The 20,903-nt window shown below is 52.0% G+C and overlaps 1 protein-coding gene across 2 annotated transcripts in view; it reads right to left on the bottom strand.

The window, feature by feature from the left end:
* Nucleotides 1-434: 434 nt before the first annotated feature.
* Nucleotides 435-20,903, bottom strand: part of Pax7 (paired box 7) — a 90,627-nt gene continuing 70,158 nt past the window's right edge. For both annotated transcript variants that reach the window (XM_041652716.1, XM_041652717.1), the window contains exons 8-9: nucleotides 9,009-9,255; nucleotides 435-710 (exon numbers count right to left, since the gene is read on the bottom strand). In XM_041652716.1, coding sequence (XP_041508650.1) covers nucleotides 595-710; nucleotides 9,009-9,255 — 363 coding nt within the window. In that variant the 3' untranslated portion in view covers nucleotides 435-594. The remainder of the gene's footprint in view (nucleotides 711-9,008; nucleotides 9,256-20,903) is intronic.

Below are 20,903 nucleotides of genomic sequence, written 5' to 3'. Positions count from 1 at the left end.
ATGTCCAGCAGAGGTGCGGGGGGGGGGGGCAGTACCAAAGTCCTCTGGATTCCTGGGGAAAACTGAGATGTTGCCTGTTTTCTCCTGGGAACGCCCTGGGGGGCTCATCTCAGTGTCCAGCGAAAGAGGATGCAGTTCTGATGCCAAGCAAGAGATTCACCCCGGTGAGCTCCACCTGCTTCTGTGGCACCCAGGACTCAGAGGCCAAGGATTTCAGGGCCTTGTCGTTGGCACCATTTTCCTCTGACGACTAGGTGCTCGGTTCAGGTTGACCCTCAGTCTCTGTGCTGAGACAGGACCAAGGCCACGACACTGAGAAATGTATATGAGCTGGAGGTCATTGCAGGATGGCTAGGAACCTCTCTGGAGGAGATGGGGGTGGGGAGGGCAGACCCAAGGAGCCACTCTAGGTCACTAACCATGGGCATATGACATACTGGTTGTCTGTCTCCAGGGGGCCATCTATGTGAAGGGAAAGGGTTTCTTCCCTGGCTTTTTTCGACCCCAGGGAGATGAAGGAACGGAGGTGAGGAGCTCAGGGGTTGGAAAGGGCTAGGCTGGGCAAGTTAGCTGGGGCAAGTTGCCCCAGGGGCCCTAGTAAGCCTGGCCTGTTTCCACAGGGAGAAGTCCCAGCACGGCGGAGTGTTCCCCAAGCTTCATGCGGCGCTGTGTGGACAGGCTCACGTTTTTGGCCAGGTAATCAACAGCAGCTGGAAAGAGAGAGAAGCTTCTAGAAATTGAGGTTCTTTTTTCATTTCACCCTTCTGTCCACCTGTACATCCATCCACCATCCATGTTTCTGTCCTCCCATCCATCTTCTGTCCATCCATTCATCTGTGTACCCATTCATCTTAACATTCTATCCATCCATTCTTATATTCATTCATTCTTCTGTCTACATGTCTATTCATCCATCCCTTTTTACAACCATCTATCGTCTGTCTTCCCATCCATCCATCCATCCATCCATCCATCCATCCATTTTCTCTCTGTCTGTCTGGTTACCCATCAATTAATATCCACCCATTTTCCATTCATCCATTATTCTGTCCACTCATCTGTACACATTTCCTTCCAGCTCTCCATCTCCCGACCTAGGCTTCTGTTCTTCTATCCATACTATTTATCTATCCATTCTTCTATTTATTCCATCCTCTGGTCCATCTGTCCATCTTTCCCTTATCCTCTGTTGGCTAGGTTTTATTATCAACTTGACACAGCCTAGAATTAACGGAGAAGCGAGCCTCACTGGAAGAATTGTCTAGATCAGGCTGGCTTGTGGGCGTGTCTGTGGGGAACTGTCTGGACTGCCAGTTGATTATAATCAACCCAGTCCATTGTGGGTGACACATTCCCTGGGCAGGGGGCCTTAAGCTGTATAAGAAAGAAGAAAGCTAGCCAAAGGCAAGGTGGGGTGAGTGCGTTTGTTTCTCTCTGCTTTTGACTGTGGGTGTGATGTGACCGGCTTCAAGTTCTTGCCTTAACTTCCCCGTTATCCCGGACTATCACATGTTATTGTAAGTAAGATGAACTCCTTCCTTCCTTAAGTTGTTTTTGGCCAGGGTATTCACCACAGCAGCAGAACTAAAACTAAAACCCCTCCACCCTTCTCCCACCCCTTCTTCCTCCACTGATCTCTTTCCCTCACCTCCTTTCCAGCCACTCTATAGGTCTTTACTCAAAGCTTATTGTTCTCCCAGCTCTCTTTCTGACCCCGTGGGCAAGTACAGACACACATCCCAGTGTTCAGTGGAGAATTAAGCTCCCTTCCCACAAGCCCTCTGGATATCCAGGCCATGGGGAGGCTAGTGAACCCGGCTGAGTGAGTCCAGGCGGCACTGAGGATGAGGGTTCTTGACCTGTGCTGGACCCTGAGAGTGTCTCATGCACGAGGCCGAGCAGTGCCCTTGATCAAGAGCCAAAGTGGCTTTGCAAGTGAGCCAAGGGGGCCGTCGGGAGAAAGAGTGGGGGCTGAGATCCACGGCCCATTACCTCAGTGAAGACAGGCTGGCATTGGTGGGGATGAGGTGTGAACATGAGTGGTGGTAGGGGGGTGCCCTGAGACCAGTGGAACGAGAGTGTCTTCACAAGGTAATGCTGAGTATAGAATGACCGTTCATACAGAACAATGCCTATCCATGCCCATTTGAGACACACACACACACACACACACACACACACACACACACACTAAGCAAGCACACACACGTGTGTGAACCATGTGCCCTTGTGAGTGGATGCACAAATGGGAACACCCATGCACACGCAGGTCCCGTGAATGTAAGAGGGAGACACAGGTGTCTATCATACACAGCTACAACTGCCTGCCTACAAGTGGACCTGTCCTGATTGAAGCTCTAGAAGAAATCTGTCCTGACCAAGGCACTCGACAGGCATGTGGCTAAGCCTCCCAGGGTGCAGGATGCTGCCTTCTAGGCAGGGCCTTGAGACTGTCGCCAGTGCACCCTATGGGACTCCCATGACACAGAGGACTCAGGGGATGATGGGAAGCTGTGCATGAAGCATCACAAGGCTCCCTCTGTCACCTGCCCTCTGGGCTCCCTGGAGACAGTATCTGTGCTTCCCCAAGCTTGGCACCTTGGGGTGGGGAGGGTAAAACTGAGAGGTGATGGATATAGCCTGATGGTTAGGCCAGGGAGGCCAGAGGGACAATCTCAGTAGCTGAGCTATGTCACACGGTGTGTGTGTGTGTGTGTGTGTGTGTGTGTGTGTGTGTGTCAAATGACCTGGATTTCAATTCTGTGACTGCCAACCTTGAGTATGATCTGAGGCACACCACCTCAGCCTCAGTTTCCTTGCTGGCATCATGGGACATAGCATCTGGACCAAAAAAATGCTGAGAAAGTTAAAAGACTCCACACACATAGCCTCCGAGGGTAGAGCGCAGGCCCAGAATAAATATGGCCTTCAATGGTGATATGGAGGAGGGGTGGCCAAGGGTGGCCACATTCCTGGCCATGTGATTGTGAGCAAACTGTCTTCCCTTTTAGATTTATTTATCCATCTGCAAAGGGGTGGGGTCAATGTTTTTTAAACTGTCACAGAGGGCTCAGAACAAGATCTCAGACTCTAAAGGATGTCCTGAGGTCTCTTTGGACCTTGACTGTGCCTCAGATAGTCGGGCTTGAGGTGGGTAAGTGGAGGAATTCCTGTGATGAGTTCCTGGGCTTAAGGGTCTGTGCCGTCACTCACTCGGCCCCAGGCTCTGGTTGGGAGAGCAGAGGCAGCTGTGGGCAGTGTGGGATTTCCAGCTCTAGCTTTGGGAAGACCCCGCAGCTCTGCCCACACGGTCATTTCTCCTTGGGTTCCAGGGTGCAGGGACCAGTAAGCCACCCTCCCAGAGGGGTGACAGGCACAGAAGGGATAGAACCAGAAGCTGCAAAGAGCTAGTCCTGTGCTGTTCTGTCCCCAGCCCTGTACTTGGGGTGCTTTTGGGTCTCATTCCAGCTCTACAAACCAGGTAGCGTGGCTGTCCCTTTTCCCAGTTTGACAGAGGTAGAGCCGAGGTCCTTGGGGACTGTAACTAAAATCAGCTGCTTTCTCCCATGTTTTCAAACCCAGGAAGCCTGGTGGCTCCTTAGCCTTGAGCTTCATCAGCAGCTCCTGGAATCGACCTTGAGACAGGAGCACCCCTGGAAATGACCCTCTATATGCATATGACCTTCAAGACTGAGGTACTTTGCCTGCCCCTTCCCCCTATATAGTCTTATTTCCTTTTCAGTCAATGTCACGAACTTACTAAGGGCACACATCACCTCCGGTGACCTTTCTTTGGTCACAGAAGGCGGTGGCCTACCTTGCCTCAGTCTATGCCATGCTGGGCTCTGGCATGACCTCATCATTAGTTATCGCTGTGATGGGCTCTGGGGTCTGTCCCTGGGGAGGGACAACAGCAAAGGCAGAGTCCACACTTAGTTGGCTCTTACTGTGTACTAGGGGACATGAGTTCTGTGTCTCAGGGAGGACAGTTCCCTCTTCCTACACGTGGAACAGGAGAGACAGTTTCCAGTCCGGACTAACACTTCACAAGTGGCCTGGAGGAGCTAAAGTTGACACCCATGGAGCTGGGGAGATGGCTTTATAGACAGAACTGTGCAGATGTGAAAACTGAATCCCTGGATGGAACCCATGCAGAAAAGCTGGACCCCAATGCTGGGGAGACAGGCAGCTGGATCCCCCAGGGCTTGGTGGACAGCCTGCTTGGTAAGTTCCAGGTCGGTGAGAGATGCTGTCTCAAAAACAAAATGGACAATGTCTGAGGATGATGCCTGAGCTTGACCTCTGACCTCTATGAGTACAACTCCACATACGTGAACACACACACGTATAAATGCAGGAAAAATAAAGAGTCGTTCCTCTGGCACCTCTACCCACGCTATGCCTGCTACCTGGTTGGCCTCCCCCAGCACATAGTAGGAGCTTTCCCAGCAACTTTCCTGCTGACCCTGGCAACTTCCAGAGCACCCAAGGGGCCAACTGTAGGGCTTGCTTGCCTCTTTCTAGGGTAGAGCCAAGGGGCTGGTGAGAAGGCAGGGAGGTGACATTCCTCATCAGGGACTCTGTCCCTCCGTGTTTCCCTTCTCCTGCCTCACACCCCGCCTGGGCTCTGAACATCTCCAATTACAGTAATCAGGAGTTGGCAGGAGATGGGCCAGCAATGCCAACCCGTAAACAAATCTCAGCCATCAATGCCTCGTCAGCGAGCGGCCCCAGAGGAGGACCCTTCTAGACACAAATTCTTATTAGAGTTGTCAGATCTATTAAAATTCTTTTCACACTCCTGCGTTCTATCAGCGCCATCATTAGTGTGGCCCTGGCCTCTGGGAACACTGGGGCCATATTAATCTACCATGTGCCCCGTCCCTGGCCTCCTGCCCCCACCCACCCTAGGGACGCTGAGAGATGGGCAGATGGATGGACGTGGCCAGAGCTGGAAAAGAAGGTGTGAAGGTGTCCCTGGGAAGGTGAGAGGCCCGAGGAGACAGGGGAGGGTTCTGCTGCACAGGAGTTGGGTCAGGTCCATGTTCCAAGGACGCCTGAAAGTGAGGGCTGGGATGCAGGCGAGGCTACCTCGCCCACCAATACCTTAGGCAGGTGATTTCTCTAGATGCCATTTCTGTAGCGAGCAGTGGGAATTACCAAGCATACGGCTCTGTGTGGTAGTGTAGCTAGGATGTCAACTCCATAGTAGATGCTCAACTAACCATCACTTCTCCTCCCTTCCTGCACACGCACTTTGCACAGCTATGCCTCGCCTCTGCGCACATGCTCAGTGGAACTCACATACATGAGTCTGCACACTGGAAAGCGAGTGTGCACCAATGAATAGCAAAGGTATTGCACGAAACTGGATCCACCTGTGGTTTGAGGTTGGAAAGCTGAGTCACAATCCCCCTGCTGTGGGACCTTGGGAACACTGCTTACTTCTCTGAGCCGAGCAAGCTGAGGACCCAGGAACTGTGAAAGCTATGTGAATAATCACACATTTTGCACAGCGCTACAGGAGCTAAACTCAAGCATGGAACAAGAGACAGCAGGTGACAGGTGGGTCAGGACCAATAAGGGAAGTGTGTGCAGGAATGCGTGACTTTCCAAGCTGATCAGGGAACTTGGCCTTGTGTGTGCTTGGGAATGTTGGCAGGTAGTTAATGGGAAGATGACATGCTCTTGGGCTGTTCCAGAATGTCAACAGAAAAGGAGATGGAGTGACAGGAAACCTCTGAGATGATCTGTCTGGTCCCAGACCCGTCCTGCAGGTGGGAAAGCTGAGGCTAGATGTGTATCTTGTCCATGGCAGAAGAAGAGCCTCAGTGAGTGGGGTCTATGTGGGGCTGGAGAAGATGGCCCAAGAGGAGTCTTTAGTGCTCCCTGCAGCAACAGAGGAGCAGGGAAAGGAGGGGAGGGGCGAGGAAGGAGAGGGAGGGCAACTACCTCTCCTTTCTGGACTCCTGGGCCCCTTCTCTTTTGATCCCCCTCCCCTACCACCCCCATACCGACTTTGGGGTTAATTTTATTTCCGAATTGGGCAGGCGCCCTGGAGCAGGGCAGGGGCTCCAGGCTCCGGGTGTGACTAACGCCTGCCTGGGGCTGGCCATGCTGCTGCTGCTGCTCTCAAAAGTTTTATCAAGAGCATGTGTGTCGCGTGTTGGGCTGGGAACATGTGCTGGGTCAGGAGGTCAACCCGGGACCCACTGGAAAGGCTCTGTGCACATGGGTGCATCCTGTTCACAGATGGTCATGTAAATCTGCTTCTCACACGTGTGTTCACACTCACAGTCCCACAATCCATAGTCACACATAAAACTGCATACACAGTCATAACCAGACACAGCATATACACATCCAGACACAAACAGCACAACCATGCAAGCACCCAAGCATGCCTAATAATAGACGCCTTTATGCACATGCACACACCAAAATACATGATTGCACACAATAATGTTTATCTGCATACTCATTGTACTCAAAGGATACACACACATGTCAATGCACACACACATAAATAGACACACAAGCCCTTAAGAACCCACCCATGAAAATTTAAACGTGTGCATATTACTAAATGCTGTCTGTCATAGGTATGTGTGCCTGTGTGTGCTCATACATGCAAAACCATAAACCTGTACCAGTGGTCATTTGTATGTATTTGCATATAGTTAAAGATAAATGTAAACATGTATGTTCGTCACAAATGTACACACTTATAGGCAACTTATTTATCTGAAAATACGGGGCCATTTTGCAGCTGCTGAATTAATCCAAGTCACATCACTTGTACATAGCTGTGTACAGACACTTGGACTGCAACATACCTGTGATGCATACACACATGCAAGCATGCACACAGGCACATGGGAGGTGGAGGTCCACACAGCTGGCCCTCATTTAACCGTGGAGGCCAAGGCCATGTGATTGGAGTGGGCTGGGGGCCTCAGGAAGCAGAGGTCAGTGTGGCAGGGGCAGGCAGCAGCTGGAGGAGAGGATGCCCTCTGGCTGGAGGCCTCACCCTCTCCACACGCTCTCCTGATTAGTTTGACACCAGCAGGTGAGGCCTTTGCTGGGAGGTGGCAGGAGGGCAGCTTTGTGACCTTTGGCTCCCCCATCCTGTCTGGGCCTGCCCTGCTGCTGGCCCTATCAGGTGGCAGCCAGAGGTTGTGGTCAAGCCCATCTTGTCCAGCTGTTGGCCTGAGGGTCCGCCATCCCCACATCAAGGCAAGATGCCAAGGGAACAATGGCTGGAATGGGTATGTGAAACCTTGGAGCCCGGGGGAGGGGGAGTCATACAGAAGACAGAGCTCTACACAAAGCCGTCCCCCCCATGCATATGGGGAAGAGGGAATCAGATCCCCCACTGTATGGTCCCCACTTCATGCCACCGGCCACATGCAGCTAACTGTCCTGCACTTGACCCTGGTGCAATGGGGAACAGACTCTCAGATGTCAGTTTTATGTCATTCAAACTCAAAAACTGATCTTTAATTTCATAGTTTCATGGTTGAAAACTTACAAATCTATTTAGAAGGACTTGGGGGCGCTGTACCACGTCCTCAACAGCCCCTTCATGAACTTTAAGATGAAAAACAGAAATTCAAGTCCCATCTGGGCTGCAGAGTGAGTTCAGGCCAGTGTGGATGGACATCCTAGTGAGACCTTGTCTCAAAGTAAGAAGTCAATAGAGGACTGGGGATGTAGCCGAGTGGTGGCGCTCTTCTCTAGCTTGGGCAAGGTCCTAGGTTCGAGCCCCAGTATCACTAACAGATAGCAACAAAGTTTCAAAGGCAGTCTGAACAAAATAAGATAGATTGTTTCCTGGGTAATCACATCTTGACTGTGTGAAGCAGTGACCTGCTCTGGGTATATCGGGTTAAATAAAATATGTTAATAAAAATGACCCTGCCCTGTTCTTCTTATATTTTAAAGTTTGGCCTTTAGAAAATGCAGGGACGTTTGTGGCTCTCGGGCTGTAAGTGAGAGTCTCACTCAGAGGTGAGCGGGTTGGATGGGCAGCTCAGAACATCTTAGGTACCTCTGCTTCCTTGAAGGGCCTCTGTTTTCCCTGTGAAAGGGACATCTGGGCCTGAGCAATGGCTCAAAGGGTGAAACACAACCTTGAGTTTGAGTCCCAGAACCCATGTAAAGGTGGACAGAGAGAAACAATTCCCTGAATTTGTCCTCTGACCCCTCCACTCAGGTCCAAGTCCATGCCTCCTTTCACATACATCACACACACACACACACACACACACACACACACACACACACACAATTAAAAAAAAATTGTAGGGGCTGAAGAGATGGGTCAGTGGTCAAGGGCACTGACTGCTCTTCCAGGGGACCCTGGTTCAATTCCCAGTAACCACCTGGCAGCTCACAACTGTCTCTAACTCCAAGACCCAACACCCTCACGCAGACATACATACAGGCAAAACACCAATAAAATAAAACTAAATTTAAAAAAAAATAGTTTCATTTTTGTTGCTTGTTTTCTGAGACAGAGTTTCTTTGTGTAACAGTCCTGGCTGTCCTAGAACTCACACTATAGACCAGGCTGGCCTTGAACTCACAGAGATCCACCTGCCTCTATTCCCCAAGCGCTGGGATTAAAAGAGTGAGCCACCATTGCCTGGCTTATTTTAAGATTTAAATGAGGGCTGGAGAGATGGCTCAGTGGTTAAGAGCACTGACTGCTCTTCCAGGTTAAGAGTACTGGCTGCTCTTGCCAAGGCCCTGGGCTCAGTTCTCAGCACCCATAGCATGACTTACACATATCTGTCACTCCAGTTCCAGGGGATCAGACACCCTCTTCTGGCCATGGCACACCACACTCACGTGGTACACAGACACACAGGCAGACAAAACCTTCATACGCATAAACTAAGATAATTTTAAATATTTTAAAAGAAAGAAACACCCTCCACCCTGGCCACCACTTTGCCCAGGAATAAACCAGCCCACTGGAGGTGGGCAACAAGGGGGACACTCACTTTGGCCATACTGGCCATACTGGTAGCCAGCCACAGGGTCCACACTGTAGCCAGTGGTGCTGTAGGTAGGTGGGCAGTAGGACTGGGACGTGGGCAAGCTGTCTCCTGGCTTGATGGAGTCGGCCCGCTGGCTGCAACTGGCTGAGATAGAGGAAGCAGACTCCAGGCCTCCATGGAGCGGAGAGATGGAGAAGTCGGCCTGGGGCTGTGGAGGCACCGCGCTCGGGTTGCTGAGGATGCTCATCACCTGCAGGAGAGACAGGCAGTGCCAGAGGCTGGACCCCAGGGCACCATCGCGAAAGGACCGAACCGAGAGGCCCAGGGCAGACCTCAGCAGTATAACAGCCTTGTGTAGGAAATGGATGCTGGTCTTCAGTATTTTCCCTGCCCAATATGGGCCCAAGGGACTGTTCCCTATCAGAAGCTCCAGGAGCAAGGCAGGCCCTTTGTCACTTTCTGTCCCTTATGGCCTAGTTTGAGGGGGTTACCCTCTGCCTTCTGCTGAATGAATGAATGAAGGAATGATGCATGCATGAGTAACTTCACTAACTGGATAAGGGTATCCTGGGTCTGTTGACTGAACGAGTGAATAAATGAGGGATGGGTGCTTACAAGACAAGAGGCACTCTGAGCCTATCAGCTGAACGAATAAGCCAGGGCTAAATGCATGAATGATGTACTAACTCACAAAGGGGCATCCTGGACCCATCAGCTACATGAGTGAAGAAATGAATGAATGCATAATGAATGGGTGTATATGTCTCTGAACTAACAAACACGCTAGCCACACAAGGTTTGTCTATCAGTTGAATGAATGAATGAATGAATGAGCGAATGGGCACCAACTAGACAAAGGGCAGTCTGGGCCGATCATCTAGGTGTCTGACTGACTGAATGAATGAATGGAAGAACGAATAAATGCACACATGCACAAGAGATAAATTTACTAACTAGGTAAAAAGGCACTATGGGGCTATCAGCTGAAGGGGTGAATGAATGAATGTAAGCATGAAGGAACAAATGCATTCACTAGATAATGGACACCCTAGGCCCATCAGCTGAAGGGGTGAATGAAAGAATGTAAGCATGAAGGAACAAATGCACTCACTAGCTAATGGACACCCTAGGCCTATCAGCTGAAGGGATGAATGAATGAATGAGTGAATGCATGAATGAGCAAATACACTCACTAGATAATGGACACCCTAGGCCTATCAGGGGTGAATGAATGGTGGAATTGCGCCTGAGTTGCTGAGTGCATTCCTAAATCTCCTAACTAGATGATCATGTCTCTCTCATCAGTCAGGGAGCTTCCCTCTGATAATTAGTTGACTGTGCCTCCCCATCAGATTGGGATGCCCATCTTCACACACACTGAAGTGAGGCTGGTCCTCCTGGCTTCATGACCTCCACACACACATTTGTCATGCTGACTGTAACATTCTCGACTCTGGACTTTGAGCTCCTACCTCTACTATACCAAAGCACAAAGCCTGTGCTTTTAATATTTTATTTGTTCATGTGTGTATGTGTGTCTGCGTGGTGTGTGTGTGTGTGTGTGTGTGTGTGTGTTGGGGGGTGCATGTCATAGCATACATGTGGAGATCAGAAGACAACCTAAGGAAATCACCATGTGGGTCCTGGGGATCGAACTTGGGTCATCAGGCTTGGCAGCCCTTAACCCTCTGACCCATCTCTGCTGTCTCTGGCTTTCACCCATGAGCCTGCTTGGCCTGGTTCAGCAGTAGGACCCCCCAGACTGATCTCTAGGAACTCAGCCTGAAGAATGGATGTTGGGCATTGGGGTGCTCACTGAGTCATTCAACAGATACTGATAACAAGTCTAGCCTCGTGCCCTAGGTTGAAGGCCATGGAACTTCAGAGTTCTGGCCCTTGCCCACTGAAGCAAAAGAATGGGACCAAACTGTCTGGGCAATAAGCAAAGATCCTCACAGCACAGAACGTTGAGGGGTTTGAGAGAGATAGCTTTGAATGTGACCTCTTCACCTGTCTCTAGGCATAAGACTAGCTGCCAGTCCAAGAAAAGTTGAAGCCAGACCCCTCTGAGGACATCTGTCTCCCCATGACTTGGCCTGCACAGGATGAGGCAGAAGAACAGGTCAAGGGCAGACACACAGGTTTTTCAAGCCCTGGATGGAGGGAGGGCTCTCATACTTAACAGCTGCGTAACTGAGGGGGGCGTAGGCAGCCCGGAAATCCCATGTCTCCTGAAGTCCCATGGAAAGAGATTGTGAAGGTGGCTGAGTTAGAGGGTGGCTGGGAGGCTGAAGGGAGCTCTGCCCAGGACAGGCTCCGCCTTGGACATGCTCAGGCTAAGAGCCTGAGAAACAGGGTCCTGTTCTCACAGGCTCCTCAGCGGCCCCTCCCTTCACACCTCTCCTTAGTCACTCGCCTGCATGACAGTCCCCCATCTGGAACACTATGGAGACATGTGGGACAGAGCTAAGAACCCATTTCTCAGGCAAAAGCAGGGGGGTCCACAGAGATCTCACAGCCGGCCAGGGAGCCAGCAGGCTAGGGCCCGGTTCATGGTTCAGATCACCTGCCACAGATTCCCAAGGATCAAGTTGTCCCATCCAAGGCCCTTAGGAGGGCACCACCCCATGGCTATGAATGTAGTTATCTGGTTTTGGGGAACCAGTAGAAGAGGAGAAGCACCTCTTTTGGTGCCCGGACTTTGTGAACCTGACCCTAAGCAGAGCCGGAAGGAGGGGATAGCAGCTGCCCATAGGCTTTGCTGGTGGGATCTTTAGGCTGGGCAGAACCCTGCAGACCCCTTTAAGATGGCAAAGATATTCTGAGTCTTCGGGGAGGTGTGAAAGGGATGCGTGAAACTGTGTGGGATGCACCTGGACCACTCTAAGTTGTCTGCACAGCTCGCAGGCTCACCCTGCCTCTGACATCTCTGGCAGGGCAGGATCAATAGTGGGGTGCTGGGTTTTGGGGATGTGACGACAGCCAAACCCTGACCTGGGTCTGTGGTGTTCAGATCTTCAAGATGGGTGTCCCCAAGGCTGGGAAACCTGCTGTGGGGTGCGTATAGGGATTCCAGGGTGAACTCAGGACTCTAAAACTGATCCAGGCCTGGGAGACTCCATTCCCAGCTGTGTTTGATTCCTAATCAAGACCGCATTTCTCCACCTAAATGATGACACTCATCCTGTCTCCTACAAACAGCTCACTACCCCTTGTAGGGAGCCTGGGCTGCAGGAATAGACTCAGCGGCCCCTTCCTTTCTTTCCGAAAACACATCAGGGTGGGAGGATCCTGGAGGAGGTTGGGGCTCAGCTCGTCTCTAATCCCGCCCTTTACCATCAGCTCAGAAAAGATGTGGGGGAAGTAGAAAGGAGAGGGGTGGGTAGGGAGAAGAGGCGGTACTCCACAGACCCCATGCATGCACATTCTCTATGACAGACACCCACACACGTCTCTATGACAGACACCCACCCACCCTGACCTGACGGGGTCACTCGCGAACTAGCAAGGGCTCCAGCAAGGGCTTCTTGTGACCACACCTTTCCCTGCTAGTCCAGTTTCTCAGGCCCCTCTGCGATCCCACATTGTTGTGTTCTCCAAAGCCAAGAACGTTCATGCACTCATTTGTTATCCAGCAAACGTGTCACGGGATGCTGCGGTGGCACAAAGTACGCGCTCTCAACTGCTTCGCGGCTCCAGCGTGTGCTGTGTATCTGCAGCCCTCAGCGAGCTCAGAGGGCTCACTGAATTCACACACAGGGCTCTAATATTTACTGAGCATTTATCATGCACCTGACCCTAAGCCAAGCACTAGGACATCCCAAAGGATAATCCCAACTCCCTCTTGAAGCTGTCAGTTTAATGAAGGAAGCTGGCAACAAAGAAGTAGACAGATACAAAGTATAATCTGGACTACAGGAGACCACTATGGATGAGACCCTGAAGGGCATGGGGCGGTAGAGCACTGGAGGCAGAGGGGTGGGGGAAGAGGGGTGGGAGCGGGGTTAAGGTAGACCTGTCTCGAGTGTTCATATCCACCAAGTTCAAAAGAACCAGTCATTGCAAGATGTGCTCAGCAGAGGGCTTTCCAGATAGGGGAATCTACAAATGCGAAGGCCCCAAGGTGAGAACACACCCAATAAGCTTAGGAAACAGCCAGAAGGTCAACATCAAGGGAGTTGGGGAGATGGCTGAGGACTCTTGCAGAGGACTCAAGTTTGATCCCCAGAACACATATCAGGCAGCTCACAATCACCTTTAAGTACAGCTGCAGGGACTGTAGCGCCCTCTTCTGGTCTCCTTGGACACCTGCATGGACATGTTGTACATAGACTCATGAAGGTACACACACACACACACACACACACACACACACACACACACACACTGGAAAGTAATGAACTCGTTTTAAAAATATTTTAAGTGGAGCATGATTCTGGATGCTCAGCACTTGGGTGGCAGAGGTAGGTGGAGCTCTGAGAGTTCAGAGTCAGCCTGGTTACATAGTGAGTTCCAAGACAGCCAGGGCTACACGGCGAGGAGACCTGGGAGCTATGAGGCCTCCTGCAGCCCTTTGTAGGAAGGGGTTTGTGTGGTGCCCAGTGGCTCTGAAGGCCTTGGACCCTGCCGGTTAACAGACAGCTCGGCCCAGGGAGCTTTTCCTATAATGGGATTTGCTCAATGGGATTTGGCCTGGAACATCAAATCAAATCCACATCTGGGGTAGGTGTGAATGGTGGATCTGAGTCCCTGGAGGCCTGTGGATCAAATGGTTTCCATTTCATCTGCCCGAGAGCCCCTTTCCAGCAAACAGACAGGGCAAAACCTAAGAGAACCGGGCAGCTACCATGGAGGAGAGGCTTCAGCCAGGGTGGTGGTACCAAGTCATTGCTGTAAATGGTCGCTAGCAAATGGGTTTTCTACCCCTAATCTGTAAATGGGGAAACTGAGGCACCAGGGAATGGATTTCATACAGCTGGTTAGTGGCCACTCCAGGGTCTATGCCTGGGTCTCAGTCTCTCAGGTGGTGCTCCTACTAGGTTTTGGGGTCTTCCCGGCACTGAGGGTGCAGAGGCCTGGGGACCTCTGTAGGAAGTCTCTCTGTCACAGAAGCAGGAAGCATCTTGCCCACAGTGGGGCTCAGCGGAGGTCTGGGCCTGCACACTTTTGAACTTGAGGAAGTACTGGTCTCCTGCGGTAATGCACGCCCCCTCAGGAATGCCGAGGCCTCTCCCGGGTGGGGTTTGCTTTATCTTGGTGACCTTGCTTTCACTAATGTATTACTTCTTGGTAAGGTACCGTTACTAACTCAAAATCAATACTGACCTCCACATCTGTAAGGTTTTATCTGAAGGCAAATCTCGGGGCTGTCCGTCAGCCTGACTGACAGCCTTACCTTCCTCTCTCTTCCTTTCTTCCCCCTTCACCACCACCCCACCCCCAACCCCGTGGCGCACTCACCCCCACCCCCTTCCCCAAATCAGTCCCAGCCCAGACCTGGCTAAATCAATAAGGGGCCAGCTTCACCCACCCTCTTCCGCCCCTGGGGAGAGGCCTGCTGCTTTCAGGGGTGCCTCTCCTTCCACAGCCTCTGCTCTGCAGCCCCTCCTCTGTGGACGCCCCGACGCGCTCCCCTACTTTAAAAGGGGATGGTAGAATGTAATTAATTCCCTTCATTCCTGAGCTGGCCCGAGGGCCTGGGGACTGAAGAGCCTGAGCTTGGAGCTCTGCACCCTCTGTGATAACCCAGCATGGCTTGGGGAGCGGAGTTGAAATTAGAGGTGTCATAGCTAAACCAGGGCTGTGTGGTAGGTAAGCTCTGGGTGGCAGGGAGAGGGAGGAGATGGGCCCAGGACTGAGAAGGTAATGGGAGGGCAACCATTAGGTCGAAGATCCCCACCCACCCCCACCCTTGTGACCAGCTGCAGGTTGGAGACTGTTCCTTCTCCGAGGCCCTGAGCACTACAGTTCTTTCCTCAAGGGCTCTAGATCAGCTGAAGGCAGAAAGGCTGGGGATCCTCCTGGAGACTGGAAGGCGTCTCACCGGAGCCCAGGCTAGCCTCGAACACTCAACTGTCCTACCAGATCCAGTTTCATATAGTCCAAGGCTGCCCCAGAACTCCTTGTGTAGCTAAAAGTAACCGTGAATTGCAGAGCACCGGCTTGCAAACAGACACTCCTACGCCTGGCTTCAGGATCAGGTCTTTTAGTTTAGACACTTAAGACCACGTCGCTGAGCCCACTCTGCCCCCACCCTGACCCTCACACTTTCTTCCCCCATTACCCCTGCTGCAAGCTCTTTAATCTACCAGGCCTTGGTCTTCTCATCTCTGTGATGGGAACAGCGTGGAACTCAGCTGCCTAGAGTGTTAATGTGAAGAGAATGCAGTGAGGATGTGCCCAGCATCCAGTCAGCCCGGCTGTCCTCCCTCCCTGCTGGTTCTGCTAAAACCTGGGTTAAAGGGGAGGAGCAAGAAGGGGCCCTGGGACCCCCTGAGATGGAAATGAACCTTAGAGAGTACAGCCACCTGGGTGAATGTGTCCTTTTCGGCTCTGTCTTTATGTTTCTGGAGGAAGCTTGGCTCTGCTCTGGGATGGGTCCATCCTACCTAGGAGTGGGCTGCAGTCTCCAAAAGGGAGCAGGCATGGGACACTTCAGCAAGCCACACCCCCTCAGGCATGATGATAGTCATCATTAGAGAGGAGGTGGCTGGGAGGATTTGGGGTAAGTCTATGAGGTTTCCTAGACTTGGGCTGCTGGGACACTCACATTTTGGTACAGGCATGTATAGCCTGTATCCACAGATGGGATAACTTTCTTCTGATGCCCAAGCAGGTTTTCCTGTTTTACCATCAAGAACACTCTTTTACCTCTGCAGGTACATTTTAGTAAAGGGCTTACTGCCACCCCCCACCCACTCCTACTGCCACCATCTGTCAGACTGTTTGGTCATAAAGGACTCTCTGATATGGCACACAAAATATTGCTCCTCCAGCTTCGGGTCTAGCTCCATCCCTGACTCAACCTCTTGCTAAACACATCACTGTGACTTCCGAAAGTAGCCAGGCCAGAGTGGGGACATACGGGTGACCGGCTGTTCCATTGCCAGGGATGGAAGACAGGGCTTGTTGGGGGCTGTGCAAAAATGTCGCTGTTCACTGGTATCATCTGTCTGGATCCTGGGAATATTGTTTAATATCCCCAGGTGACTCCAATGGGGACACACTACAAGTCATCTCTGTGCTTGTTACACTGGTAGCCTCAAAACATAGCCAGGGCCACTTGGGCAAAGACATGGAAGATACACGATACACACACATACAAATGCACATGTGCAATATGCACGCATACACACACATGTTAGGTCATGAGTCATCCACATACCGCACAGAGGCGAACTGATCCACACTTAACTCCCACACACCACAGCCTCTCACCTCCACATTCTCCTGTGCCGATCTATGCATCTCTATCCCCTCCTCCAATCTCAATACACGCAAGCACACAGACACACACACACACAGACACACACACACACACAGACACACACACACACACACACACACAAGCATTCCCTCCTGCTGGTCCCCTGCCTCTCTCCAGCTGGGATTAGAGCAATCGAGAAATCCCCCACCCAGGCAGCCAGCTACCACTGCTCCCCTCTCCCTCTCCCGACTCTCAATTCTCTGCTAAGAGGATCTATGCCCCCCAAGCCCCCTGTGGACTGCAGTAATGGGCTTCGGGTGCTGACTCGGAACTTCCAAACAAGATTTCTCCCAGGCCTCCCCAGCCCTGCCCCTTCACCAGCGTATAGGGGCTACACCCCATCCCCCACTTCACATGGAAGCCCCACTCTTGCCTCCCTCCAGCCTCCAGAGAGTTCTTCAATTGCTGAAGCATAGCATCCTCCAGTTCCCAGAGCCTGTCCCTGTCAAGTCCATGGCCTACTCTGAGGCAGTTACTCTACTGGGTAGATGAGGAAATTGAGGCTCTGGGGCTTGCCTGGAGTCACCTAAGGGGCAAATAATAGTGAGATCCCGAGCCCTGGCTTTCAGTGCTATGCTCTTGTCTTCTCCTGTGCTGAGGTGTGCTCTACCAATCAGCTCAGCAGCTCAGTATGGTGTGTACTCCATGTGTATGGGTCACATGTGTGCACGGGAGTACTGAGTGCACAATGCTGTTAGGTGTGTATACGCACGATTGCTGTGTGTATGTGTGTATACGTGGGAATACCACATAGAGGATTTTTGTCTGCATGCGGACATGGGTGTGAATATCACATGTGTGTGAGGGCTATGTGTGCACACACATGTGTATGGAAGGACCGAGTGCATGTTCTCATAGCTGTTAACCGTGTGCGTGCATGAGCGTCAGTTGTGCATGTGTGTGCACAAGGGACTATCCTATTCAAGATGTGTGTGCACAGGCAAGCATTATACATTCCTAGGAGAATCTTTTTGTGCTTGTGTACATTTGTACACATTTGTGCACATGGTACTACTTATCTGTGTGTACATAGACATATTATTTGTGCACGTCTGAGTACACCTGTGAGTTTGGTGTATGTGTGCAAGGTAAGGGTTGCAGGCAAGATCCCCTGGAGTGAGGAGGAAGGGGAAAAGGGCTCTCCCTCTGGGATCATCAGAAGGGATCCAGGGGAGACTTTGGAAGGCCCTCCTGGAATCCAAAGAGACTGGAGAAGGCCTGGCAAGGAGAGCCTGTCAAGGAGAGCCTGTCGCCTCATTGGCTGGAGCCTCACCTCAAAGAGGTAGCCCTCAGCTCTCCGGTAGCCCCACACTCTTCCCAGGCTTAGGCTGCTGCTGTGCATACGGCAAATTCACTCACACGTCCACAGCACACACCCAAACACACAAACACTTCAATACCTACGCATTCTATCGGGGCCATGCGCCATCGCCATGGATGGGCACGAGCTGCTTGAGGACAGACTGGGTGCCTGGCACACAGTAGGTGTCCAACAAACATTGGCTGAACTGAGCAAGTTCAGGAGGAAAACAAGGACTGGAGGTTTTTTTCTCTCTAGCCCAGGCCTGGCGTGTATCTGGCTTGCTTAAATGAAAAGCAAAAGGGGCAGGTTTAGTGGTGTGCTTATGCCCCCCAATCCTAAAGATTCTCTAGGGACCCCTCCCTAGCCCACAGAGCTAGGGAGGCAGGACAGGAGGCAGGACAGGACATCCTGGACGGGATGACCTCTTGCTGGAGGTCAAGAACATATCTAGACATCTGGTATTTGGTTGACAAAGTGCCACTCTCCTGCCATCTGGAGACATGGTGGAGGTTTTAACCATCCCTCCCTGGGCAGATCCTTAGGCTGGCCTAGGTTGGGGGTGTCCACGTGGGGTGGGGGGTGGGTAAAGGAGGATAAGATGGAAAAGCATCTCTGATAGCTGGATAAACACGGCCAGGGGATTAGAGCGACTGCCAGGAGCAGTGGCAGAGGGGTTGGGAAGGAAGGGACCAGCCGATCGCTGGGAAAGATATGACTATTTAAAGATAATGATTGCATAAATTTAATTAGCAGAGTTTCACGCGGCAAATGGCCGTTTTGTAATTAATGTAGCCGGCCTTACTAAGCATGAAAGATCCCATCGCTCTCCCCTCCCTCGCCTGCTCCCCCTCCTCTGCTGCCCCTAATGAAAGACAGAGAGCAAGTGACAGAAACAGTTTGTCAGCGGCTCCAGGTGTCAGGAGCCTAATTGGCCAAGCTGAGGGGGAGGAGGCGGCAGAGGGGTGAAGGAGAGGGAAGCAGGAGGGGTCCTCAGCCCCCCCCCCCCGTGTGTGTGTGTGTGTGTGTGTGTGTGTGTGTGGTGTCCCCTTCATAATTGTCAGAGAGGATCTGTAGATTGGTGGTGGCAGGGACTGAGTGGTGGCAGTGAGGCCTCATTAGTGTCTGGGCAGACAAGCTGGCATGCATCACAGTGCGTTAGGGACCCACAGCCATGATGGTTCAGGCTGCTGCTCACCCAGAGTGCCAGTTCCCCACAACAGGGTAAAAGGACCCATGGGTCTCAGTTTCTTCTATCTGGCCCCTAAACTGACAGGCCCACATTGCTAGATACCTACTGTGTGCATCTTCCCATCTACTATGTGTGGGCAGCCATTCTTTTCCACCAATCAGAAAGACACCAGGTCAGGGACACACACTTCAATCTTTCTGAAGTGGGGCTGTCCCTCCACCCAGCAGACATCTTCGAATGAGCAGGCTGCCATGACACCTCTGGACACCTCCTGGTCAGCTCGAGGAGGAGCCAGCCATACACCCCACGGCCTTGACCCTGTGAAGTGTTGGCCTAATGAAAAACAGCTGTTTAGGGGTTGGAGCAACAGCTCAGCAGTTAAAGCACTGGCTGTTCAGTTCCCAGCACCTACACCAGGTAGCTCAGAACCACCTGCAAGTCTAACTCCAGGGGATCTGGTGCCCTCTCTGGCTTTCACAGTGCCTATACACACCTGCATGGATGGACTGACGGACACACACACACACACACACACACTAAAAGGAAACAGAGGCTTATTGAGATCAGTATGCTTAGTTCCTTGTGGATACCATAAGGTACACTGAAAGCCGATCCCATTCCTAACACCTCCTGGAGGGAGGCAGTGTGGGGCCAGCCCAGATCCTGTTCCTATTTCACAGTAACTGAGATGCCTCACGGGCTACAGAGCAAACTCTTCTTGTGACATCCCTCCAGCCACCTGTCCCCAGGGCCACTCAGCATTTCTTTCCTTCCCTCTGTGTGTGCACATATGGGAGTGGAGGCCACGTGACAACCTTACATGTTCCTCTTCTGTGACCCCCACCGTGGGTCTCTCACTAACATGGAGCTAACCTGACCCTCCTGTCTCTACCTCGACACTTAGGTTACAGGTGCTCACCACCTTACCAGGCTTTTGATACGGGTTCTGAGGGTCAAACTCAGGTCACTTCCTTTCCCCCTAACTTCCCTGATGCTCCACCTCCCTCGCCCATTCTTGTTGGCTGGCCAGATGGTGAGGCAGAGAATGAGTGGCCACATCCATCTTAGGCTGCATCCGTGAGACCGAGGCCATGTGCAACCTGCCTCTCTGACAGTGGCCCTTAAGGTCCTTATCATTCTCTCTGTTGCAATCTGCTACCCTCAAACCCACAGCCCATGCCCTCAGCAAGCCTGCCCTTGCCCACCAGTTTTGTCTGTGGATGGCAGGGCAGGGAGGCCCTGAGCCAGCCTGGCTGCTAGAACTGAAGCAGGGTGGGGAGCAACCACCCTCTCCCAGACCAAATTCAATTTCAGAGCTTAATGGGCTTGCAGAAGAGCCCAGTGAACTCTCTGACGCAGCTCCTTGCCGGCTGGGTGGTTCTGGGCCGGGCCACCGAGCGCGCGCCGTGGCTAAGCAGGGAGAGCCCTGGGCCCCATCAAGAGTGGCGGGGGCACTGAGGGAATGAAAAATGTCAGAGCAAATTGCTCTTGACAGCGTTAATATCTGCACCTCATAGCAATAATTACATGTAAATAAATAGCAAAATCACACTCAGCTGGAGGCAGCTTGGGAGACTGAGCGGCTAAGGACCAGCTGAGGGCCCGTGGTGCTCCGCTCCACCCGTTTGTTTCTTCCTCTCTCAGCACCTCTGCTTCTTAGGCCCCTCAGCCAGCACAGAGTAGAGAGCTGAACACCCCAACCACTTACACTAAGGAGGGTCTGGGGGAGGGAACCACTGGGGTCCCTCACCCCACTTTCTCAACCAGCCTTCATGGTTTATCTGAGCAAGCATGCTTCTACCTTCTTCCTTCTTGTTCTTTATTTCATCCCCAGGTTTTTGGGACTCCTCTGAGCTCTACCCAGTTCACCTATCTGGCTCCCTCCTGCCTTGATCTCTAAAGAGCTACGATCCAGAACCT

This window comes from Microtus oregoni, unplaced genomic scaffold (genome assembly GCF_018167655.1).
Source record: "Microtus oregoni isolate MIOR12 unplaced genomic scaffold, Mior012 000005F_ref0000423, whole genome shotgun sequence".
Taxonomy (NCBI): domain Eukaryota; kingdom Metazoa; phylum Chordata; class Mammalia; order Rodentia; family Cricetidae; genus Microtus; species Microtus oregoni.
Note: the sequence above shows the minus strand (reverse complement) of the source record. Positions and strands in the feature narration are given on the sequence as shown.